Source organism: Ruditapes philippinarum, unplaced genomic scaffold, assembly GCF_026571515.1.
Source record: "Ruditapes philippinarum isolate M1 unplaced genomic scaffold, ASM2657151v2 ctg85_1_1_1_1, whole genome shotgun sequence".
Taxonomy (NCBI): domain Eukaryota; kingdom Metazoa; phylum Mollusca; class Bivalvia; order Venerida; family Veneridae; genus Ruditapes; species Ruditapes philippinarum.
The window spans coordinates 110,522-121,128 of NW_026856555.1; the positions used below are offsets into that span (position 1 = coordinate 110,522).

Genomic DNA, 10,607 nt, shown 5'->3' on the forward strand with positions numbered 1-10,607 from the left:
TCATCAGTGGGTCACAATAATATTTCTTATTTGAAACCAGTGCTGGTATGACAGAAGCTGATTCAAAAGTTATTTGAACAAAATACAACATTCCTTTCAGAGCTAAATATGATGAAAGAAAAAACATAAGTCTTCCATCACGTCAGTTTGCGATTATATGCCTAGTATGTGTGTTATTTGTATTTGCTTTGTACTGCTTTGCTTTACAGTTTTACTTATTATGTTACCTTGAATAAATATAGAAATAACTGCTTCAATAATTTGTTTGCAAAGCATGATACGCTCTTGATGAAAATAAATGGTAATTTCGATTCCTCGGGAAAAAATCAAGTTATTTCCCTTTGAACATTTTAATGTATTCAATGTTTACTATTAATCAGTTTTCACCACTTTTTATTTCACTTATTTACAAACATGATCGGTATATTGTTTTAAAGAGTAGCACTATAAACTTGAATAAATAAATATAATACACTCAACAGATACGTTTCAAAATTGAACAGAAAAAAATACAATGCAATCAAAGATCGAAAGAGTGATTCCATTCAAATTGTTTGCTGACATTTTGTCTAAATGAAAGGAGTCATGTTTCAATTTTTTAAACAAAATGGCGTCATGCACTTGATTTTAATTTTGCTTCATGAAGTTTTCCTTTTATTTATATTTTAAAATTTTACAAGGATTCTTAATTCAAGGTTTGTCGACAATATACTTAATTATCAATTAGAATGATTACCTCATAATGAACTTGTTCATCAAAAGCCGAAACATTAGGGAATTATTCAAGCCACGGATACTGCCACAATGTTACAGTAGTCGCTGACCATAAAGGATCGCTAAATATCGTAAGTGAAAACACTTAGTAAATAACAAATTGAATTATTCAATTTGATAAAATAAATTTATGATATTTTACTTTTTTAAAATGATGCTATGATACACAAAAAGCAAAAAAAATCAGTAAGTTAAATGGAAAGAAATGAATACGCGCATATGATATTAATTCGTATAAATTTTCGCTAAAAGTTTTATAATGCATTATTGCATTCCTTGCTAATTAGTAGTTTAGTTTAAACATCGTTTATTTCAAACAAGTATACACATTCACAGAACCGTTAGGTGGTACTTACATAGATCTTATCCTAATATTAATTTGCTAAATAATGGCAGTGTGTAAATGTATGTACATGTACTTGAATATGTTAAAAATTACGGTGAGTTAATTTTTAATTAGAAGAATTTTTATGTTGTATACAAAACATATGAATATACATTTGGTTGGCAGAACTTGTTAATACTTAGTAACGACTTACATATAAAAGTCGCTTTCAAAACGGTATTATATTCCTGTGATATAAAGTGGTGAATGTCAGCGTAATTTTGGCATTATCTGAACTAAATGAAAAATGTGTTTTATAGAACTTTATGCATGTATTGTATCTCGTGTTTTTTCTTGTTATATTTCAGGATTGTTAACAGAGATTAAAGTATGACTACCTCATACAGCCATTATCCACCCCCAATTAAAAAATTCGGAGATGGCAGTACATTTGATAAGGCTGCCTATGCTGCTTATGAAGCCGTTAAATCCGAAAGAGATGCTCTAAAGGAGATTGAAAAAACCTCTAAACGTAGAATAGAAGCTCTTGAAAAAGAGACTGCGGACTTGCTATCCTCCTACCAAGGAATATATGATGAAAACAGAGTACTGCGTAGTAAAGTTGAGCATGGTCCAAATGCACAGAAAATTCGCAATTTCCGAAATGAAATTAAACGATTAGAGGAAAAGGTTTCAGCACAAAGAACTGAAAATAATATGTTAAGTGAAGAAATTGCATCGTTGCAAAAACAATTTAATATCATATCTGAGGAAAAGAAAAGAATTGATGATGCCTTTAAGATGGAAAGATCGTTGCATATTGAGAAAACGACTAACGCTGAGGAAGAAAATAAAGATTTATACGCAAAGATAGAGAGATTAGAAAGACAACAAGAAGAATATGAAAGAAGAGTAAAGAACTATGACGAGGAATCTGAAGGGCTACTTAGTAGATACAAAGAACTTAAACGAGACAATCTTAAGATGGAGACGAAATTCAAGAAACAAAAGGATATGGCAGAAGAAGAAATTCGTGAAACGAAAGAGTTAAACAAAGAAATGGCTAAAGAAATAATTGTGCTTAAAACAAGACAAGCTAAACTGCAGGCAGAATTTAATTCAGTAAAGTTGGATTACCAGGCGGCCGAGAAACAAATAGATTATCAAAATAAAGAATTAGATGTTTTTAGAACCCAATCTCAACTTTTGCATAGGAACGTGAAAATATCTGAACGTGAATACAACTCAATGAAAGAAGAGCTACAATCAGTTGAAGAAATGCTTGTTGACGCAAGGAATTTCGGCTTTGAATCTGTCATTGACGAAAGAAGAAACCTGAAAAAGAAAGAAAGAAAGCAATTTAAACGTATCGATGATTTAGAATTGCAAGTAGAAGAATTAACTAGGGAAAATAATGACTTAGAAAAAGAAGCAAACGAATACAGGCGTAAAATGGAAGCAGCAATCATTGAAAGGGAAAATCTCCTTTTTGCAGAGACAACTTTAAAACGAAGAATAGAAGTATTAGAAAATGCAAATATTGATCTGGACAGGCGAACAAAGTTTATGTCTAGCAAAAGCAAAACGGGACTGGTTGTTAAAATGCCAGACGAGAATATCAAGAACTTGGAGAAAGAAAAGGCTTCTCTATTTGCAAAATGTCGATACCTCGAGACACAGAATAGGCGTTATGCAAGGCGTATCAAAGAACTAGAAAATGGAATGGAAATTGATGACTTTGATAATGAAAATGCATCTCGTCTTTTCAAATCGAGAGTAACATCGGACCACGTGCTTCATGCCGATATGCCAACTTTGTCCAATAGAGATCCAAAATCATCATATCGACGAAAAGCCAAACTCCCTAGATCACTTCCAGCTCCTTCTGTTTGAACATATATTATCGTTCATTGTTATTACACTTGTAATGATATCATTATGTTTTATATTTTGGCGTCACGTTGCTCTGACCCGAATCTACAAACAATGTTTTTTGTAGTTTTTAAGCTTTTGAATCATCCGGAATGCAATATTCAACAAAAGTGAATTGAAGAGATTGCATTAGCCAAACTGTCGAATAAATTAAAATATATCAATTTGTTTATCTATTTATGCATAATTCATATATTTTATCACGCAATGTCTGGCGAATTCTTCGTTTATAATTATCTTTAACTGATATTGCAAAATTTGACATATGATTTGAAAATAAAAGTATATTTTTTGTTACCAAAAAGAGCATGAAAAAGTACTCGAACGGGCGTTAACCTGACATTTTCTTCACAATATAAAACAATACGAAAGTTAGATTGCCATCCAATGAATTAAAGACACCGAAATGCCTTGGTGTTTGGGATTTACGCTTTATTAGTCGCCGGTAGAAACCGGCGAATATATTTGTAGCAGTTTAATATTATACCTATGGTAGGAGAAGCCCTTAAAATCTGAAAACAACAGCATATCAATCATTGAACAATTAAAGACAAAAATTATTTTTCAGTAATCTCACAAATTCAAAAATATGGTAACTTTGCTCAGTGAAATGAAATATGTACATATTAACATCTTAAAAAGCAACATTACAATTTTCATAAAATGAATCAATAACGTATCCCCAAGGATCAGTCATTGAATATTAGGGTTACTTTTACTTTTTTCTATGTGTCAAGCATTGCTACTTTATAATATATAAATCATGAACGATATTTGAAATGACACTTTAAAATTATTTGGTTGTTTATATTTTATGAGACCTATTATATTACATTATTTTATCTAATTGTAAACAAATTCTATTACATAAGTAATTTTTCATTAATCAGTTTCATACTTTATATCATTAGAAAAACCTGTTTACTCATAATTTACACATTAAAAATAAATTTTCAAAACCTTTTCCTTTCTTCTTGGTAAAGGGTTAAACTTGGCCCTTTCTGTCAAACTTTCGACAAGAAAGTTCAAAAGTTTAGTTAAGGTTGATCATCCCAAAACAATTTTATGCCTAAGAGGCACATTATTGAAATAGTTGATTTCGGTATATTCCGTCGGTTTACGTCACGCAGGTTTGACGTTGGGGGTCCGAATCGTATTAGATACATATAAAGAAAATAATAAACTATCTTTGTGTTGATAGTTTATAGCACTGAAAGGCAATTGATATATCGTATGTAACAATGGAAATACATGTATTGATTTCAACTAAATTATATATTTTTCTATAGCTTATAATAATGATGTGCAACACTTTTACAGTAAAATTGTATTGTTTCATGAAATAATTAAACATATAGATCTATATTTTCATAGTCACTTTGCAAATATTCGATGATCGGTAATTATTTGTCGGTAATTATCTGAATCAGAACTAGTAACCTATACAGATTTCAATGTATGGTACAAAAGTATATGTATAAAGTACAATTTCAAGAAGAATTACAAGCATAGCGCTTGCCTTACAAGCCTCCTCAACTCGTTGTTCATCTTATTTTTATACTTGAACAATTAAACTTATATTTTCTTATATTTATGATAATAGATCTACAATCATTTTTCTATCCGGCGACTTGATGTTATAAAGCATCAAATTCTCTACTTGTTGATATTTGATTTAACAAACGATAATACTACAATCATGATGGCATTATCAATTCAAGTCAGAAGAGCATGTTAATAAATATGTAGCCTCCTACACAAACGAAGTAAATAAATAGAGGATTTTTGTTTGTTTTGCATGTAAGATTGAAATATAATTTCACTGAGTGAACACCAGATGCAATATTTTCACGAGTGACGTAGCCACGAGTGAAAATATAATAGCTTGTGTTCACGAATGAAATATATTTCAATCTTATATGTAAAACAAATAAATTTTTCTTTTCATTTCATGCTTTTTAAGTGATTTTTTTACTGATTTCGCCGCGTAACGTCGCGCATTCTCCTTTGTGACGTCATCACATCATGTCGTCACATCATCAATTTTGAAATGGCTGTGACTAAAAAAAGGATTGGAGTACCACACTAAATACCGTATTCCGGTATTTACCGGACAAGGCGCTTGAGTGATAAAATGCTTAAATCTTGTCTTTTTACCCAACGGAATGAACTTTAACAGGTCTAATTCATCTTTTCACATCGAATCAAGTACGATAATCAAGGAAAAATGTAAAATTCGGCAAAAAAACAATATTTGTCTATTTTGTGATCATGATTTCTGCAAGCGTCTACAGGTACTGCTCAAATCCTGTATTGAGCTAAATCCTTTTGAAATATAGTTGTGTTAAATTTCTCTAATTTTGTTACATTTTTAACATGATGTATGATGACATCGACTTACTTTTGCTAAAGAAGCAAAATTTACGCATGACAGCATTTATCTTTGCCTGTTATTCCAATTAGTTATGATTTTCTTTTCATCCGCATTCAGATATAGTCCGGCTACAGTGAAAATTATATTTTATAAATTTCACTAGTGGTTTATCAGAATATAATCACCTGATATATTACAATAAAACACTGGAAAGCATGAAATAAATTTTGTATAATCTAAATGTTTTTCATTCTCTTTAAAGTATCGCAAAACATCTTCTTACACACACGCGCGCGCGTTGTTGATTTTTGCTTTTTTCAAAAGATATCAAAATAGATCAGAGGAAACATCTGTATTTCAAAGATGAATATCACTTATATACCCAGGTATATCCTTTATTTAAACAAAATATGATGAAACACGTACAGTATATACATTGTTGGGCATCCGAGTGGTTAAGGTCGTTGAATTCAAACCATTTGCCCGTCACTGATGTGGGTTCAAATCCCGACAGGGACTTTGGATTCTTTCGTGTTAGTAAGCTTTCCAGAAAGCTTACGAAACGTTGACTATATGATCTTTACTCCTTTGGTGCGACGTAAAATCCAACCCGAAAACACGTGTGGGGGAGGGCATGGAGTTTGGTTGTTAAAATTTTGCTCTACAAAGGTAAATGTTTTAGGCATTGCCAATTTCGTGAGAAAACACACTGTTGTTGTAAAGAGGTAGTTGCTCTATAGAAGGTATTTCATCAAAGGTTATACTGTACATCCTTCAACGCTGGAAAAGAATCACGGGCTTTACATTCCACGGAATTCCGCAATACGTTCCTTTCTAACGTCACGTGAAACGAGTGAAGATAATTTGTTGAATGTCCAATTTGTAGATAGATTTAATGTGAGATCAAAGTTTGCGACGGTTTGTCACGACAGTGGTATAAAAGTGCTAAAACTTAATAATCTAACTTTCTAAAAACAAAAACATATTTGTAATGTATTATATGTGTTTCTAAACTTGTGGTCAAAAGAAAGCTCACAAAAGTAATATTTATACTTATAGGTTATCAATTCTAATGCCTTTTTAAATATATTTACTACGTTCAAATCTCAAAGGGGCTTTTGATTCTTTCATGAGAGGAAGCTATCCAGCTAGCCTAAGTAACTTCGGTGGTTCTACTCAGGTGCCCGTTCGTGCCTGAAATAATGCACTGGTTCCTCAACCAGTTAAGCTGGAAAATAGCTTTATTGCCTATACTGTGTTAGTGCGACGTAAAACCCAACCAAAAACATTGGGGGGGGGGGGGTAGATATTTGGGTTGTTACTGAAAGTTTTGCTTTACAGCGGTAAAATGTATTGTGAATTGTTATTTAAGGATGAAAATATACTTCATATCCCAAAAGTGATATTGATCTAAAGGCTGCAATTTGAATGATTTCGCCGTTTTCCGCATAAAGCAAAAGATATACCGAAATGACAATTTTTTATACTGCAATCGTTCTGATGAACGCCAACGCCTGTGCTTTAATTAAGTTCAGGGTCTAACTTTGATTTTTCGAAAATAAAACTACAAAATTAACATATTATACTTCTTTGTTTTAAAAATGCTGCGCTCAAATTAAGTGTCTAATAATTAAGTGTCTGATTACATACAATTTTTTTACTTACATCAATTTTACGAAACGACATGTTTTGCTTATTACTTTGCATATTTTCTTTTATATCTACCTATGTGTTGTCTCCCTTGCACTAAAAAATAATACAACCAAATCAACATTATTTTTATACTTTATATTGATATAGCTTCTTTCCTATTCTCTCTTCTTAGAAGTGTCATTTTGGCTACTTATAAAACGGGATAACTCGGATACAAGGGTGGGTCCAGCGTCGCCTTGATTGGCGAGAGAGGTGTAAAATTTCATTTAATTTAAAAAGTTATGTTATTGTAAACTTTCTCAGGTCACCAGACACCATTCGTATCCGTTCCGTGTTAACTGATTTCGGTATGACATTTCAAATTCAAATTTGTATTGAATTCAATTATCTTACATCGGTTGTATAGACATTGTCTACGATCTTTTGTATGACCTCTCGTTCATTATATATCAGTTGCGCTATCAATGAAAGAAAAAGAATTGACAACACACCTTCATCTAAATATAGAAGATTGATAAGATTAGATACAATAAAACTGCACGTTTGTAACGCCGATTTTTATTGGACAATCGAAACGTTTAAGAAATCATGAATTTATTTCTTATGTAATGAAATATTATTACGAAACTGTAAACAAGTGTGCAGTATATAAATCGTAGCAGCACGGGTCATATATGTTTTGTCATAACAGTTTATACTTGGTCATATCACATGAAAATGATTGAACTATATAATATTAAAACATTTAAATATACATGTGCGTATATTTAATCAATTTTGTCGGCGTATAGATGGTATCGCATTCTACTGAAAGACTTCTGTATGTAGTAAAATCAAGGATCAACGTACGTATCTGGTTGGTCGCAATTCCGTTAGATAAAGACCTAAAGTTTTGCCCTTAGTCATAGACTTGTGAATCAGGAAGCAAATATTCATAGTCAAATTTAACAGGCCTCTCTTCAAAATTTACATGTTGTTGTTTATTTCCCTTTGGAATACTTTTAAAATCCTTTGTGAGTCCCATACTTTTGACATTTTTACGTGCAATTTGATGTTCTAATTTCTTGATTACTTTCTTCAATGTATCATTTTCAGCTTGAACTTTTTTCACCGCTTCTCTTTCATTCGAATTTTCAAATTCTCGAAGAGTGTGTTTCAGAGATTCATTTTCTGTCCTAAGTTTCTTTAATTCTGCTTTAGACCTCTTTTCTTTTGTAATTCTATCTTTTTCTTCAGCTTGACTTGTAGGTTTAAATTTTTCTTGAAGAGCTTTAAGTTTGTCTTGAAACTTATCACTTTCATTTTGCTTTTCAATTATTTCTTTTTCCAGCCTTATAATTCTTTTCTTATAACCGCCTTCTGCCTCCCTTAGTATCCTTCGATCTTCGAAAACTCTACTGTATGGTTCAAGAAGCGGGTCATTACCTGTATCCATTTTCCGTCTTAATCTTTCATTATCCTCGTACAACTTTGTAAACTCTCCAAGTACTCGTTCAACTTCTTGTTCCAGCTCTGCTATACGTTTCTCGTATTTTTCATTTAGTTCTAGAAGATGCGCCCTCTCATCCATAAACCCTTCATATTGCTGCACGTTCATGATCTTGATTGTTGGTTTATTTGACTCAGCCCCGTTCTCTAAAGTTTGTTTTTTCACATTCTTCTGCCTCAGATTACTTAAAGCTATTTGGTTCTTTTTAACTTTCCCTGATTCGAGATCTTTTGATTTTTCCATCCAAGTCTTTTCGTCTTCAAAATTGTTTGACTCATGTTTATCGTGTGAAGTATTGTTTTCCTCGTGTTTATGCTTAATCACTAAAACATCTACATCTTTTGGTATCGGTTTTCTTTTAGACTTCGGTTGTGTTTTTAATTTGTTGTCTTCTAAAGAGGGTATTTTATTAAACTTTGCCCGAAATACTTTGCTCTTTGCAGGTATGGTGCTTGCAGCATTGCTCATTTTTACGATCTGAAATTCAAAAAGTGACGACAATTTGAAAAGGCAATATGAGTTTAAGAATGCTAACAATTCTTCGACAGTATCAAAGCGAAATCACAGATAATAGTTTATTTTATTCTTTCCAGTGTTTTACTGTAATATATCAGATGATTATATTCTGACATACCATTTGTGAATTTTATAAAATATAATTTTCACTGTAGCCGGACGAATGCGGATGAAAAGAATATCATAACTAATTGGAATAACAGGCTAAAGTAAATGCAGTCATACGTAAATTTTGCTTCTTTAGGAAAAGAAAGTCGATGTCATTAGATCTATATATCATGTTATAAATGTAACAAAATTAGAGAGAATTAACAGAACTGATGATGTGACGTCATAAAGTGATGACGACATAAAGGAGAATGCGCGACGTTACGCGTCAAAATCAGTAAAAAAATACTTAAAAACACTAAAAAGGGTGAAATAGACGCAACAATTTATTTTACATATAAGGTTGAAATATATTTCATTCGTGAACACCAGCTATTCTATTTTCACTCGTGACTACGCACTCGTGAAAATATTGCATCTGGTGTTCACTCAGTTAAATATATTCAATCTTACCTGCAAAGCAAACAAACATCCTCCAAATATTCAAGTGTAAAGACAAAAGCTTTTTCTGTATTATATGAATGAGTATACAATATCGGTGTATCTTAATTGGTTATTTTATTACAAAGTTATGAAAAATTAATTGAAACATAAAGATTTCTACAAGGTGTATACTTTATAAAGAGCTGTCACAGGGTGAGAAAAATGGGCAGCCAGACCGGGACTCAAACTAGGACCCATTGAACCGTGACACACTCCCCTGCTATATCGAAATTCGTCCTCATTTTTTTACGGCTACATAGCAATGAGAATTAAACTCCGAGCTATAGTCAGTCACGGTCGAATGTTGGGCGCCAAATGTAAATGTGATGCGTGACCTCGACTCGAACCCCGGCACCCCCAAGACACCGTTCCGCGGCTCTACAGACTGATCTATCCGGCGGCTTACATATATTCTTCCCTATAAAGTGAACAGTTCTGAACCGTGACAAGCGCTTGACAAAAAGATTTGATGATAAAATGACTTCGTGTATCTAAAGGCGGTTTTAAATATACTGCTATTGAAGTAGTTCATACATCTCGTTTTCTATCTTACGTTTAGTAATTTGGTGTTTTCTTTTGAATTTCGTAAGGTTTGATCAACTAGAATCGACCTAATTACAGAACAAAATGACTTTAATAAAGATATGTATATTGTTATTTTTTTTACCAAATGTAAGGCTACATATGAAAATCTTACTTGATATTCACATCCAAGCTCAACAATGGCAGCCCGTTTAACTTTCTCGCGGAATAATGTAAAAATGAAACATTGAGTTATTTTTAAACTATCGACTGATATATGAAATCGTTATACTTCTCCTTTTAAATTTGAAATTTGATATCATACTTTTAATTGAACGCTACTGATTCGTTAAACTTTCTTTGTAATAAACCGATCTTAAAAAAAAGAAAAACCTTAAGACAAAACAACTTAAGAAATAAAAATACCTGAA

At 32.1% G+C, this 10,607-nt stretch overlaps 2 protein-coding genes across 2 annotated transcripts; one reads left to right on the forward strand and one right to left on the reverse strand.

The window, feature by feature from the left end:
• The first annotated feature begins 606 nt into the window (after positions 1–606).
• Positions 607–3,485, forward strand: LOC132746973 (protein Daple-like). Its single transcript, XM_060736264.1, has 2 exons — positions 607–845; positions 1,468–3,485. The coding sequence occupies exon 2, from the start codon at positions 1,490–1,492 to the stop codon at positions 2,990–2,992; it is 1,503 nt and encodes a 500-aa protein (XP_060592247.1). The 5' UTR covers positions 607–845; positions 1,468–1,489; the 3' UTR covers positions 2,993–3,485.
• Positions 3,486–7,715: 4,230 nt separating this feature from the next.
• On the reverse strand, positions 7,716–10,441 carry LOC132746974 (DNA ligase 1-like). Its single transcript, XM_060736265.1, has 2 exons — positions 10,352–10,441; positions 7,716–9,024 (listed from the first exon to the last, which is right to left on the reverse strand). The coding sequence occupies exon 2, from the start codon at positions 9,013–9,015 to the stop codon at positions 7,957–7,959; it is 1,059 nt and encodes a 352-aa protein (XP_060592248.1). The 5' UTR covers positions 9,016–9,024; positions 10,352–10,441; the 3' UTR covers positions 7,716–7,956.
• Positions 10,442–10,607: the final 166 nt, after the last annotated feature.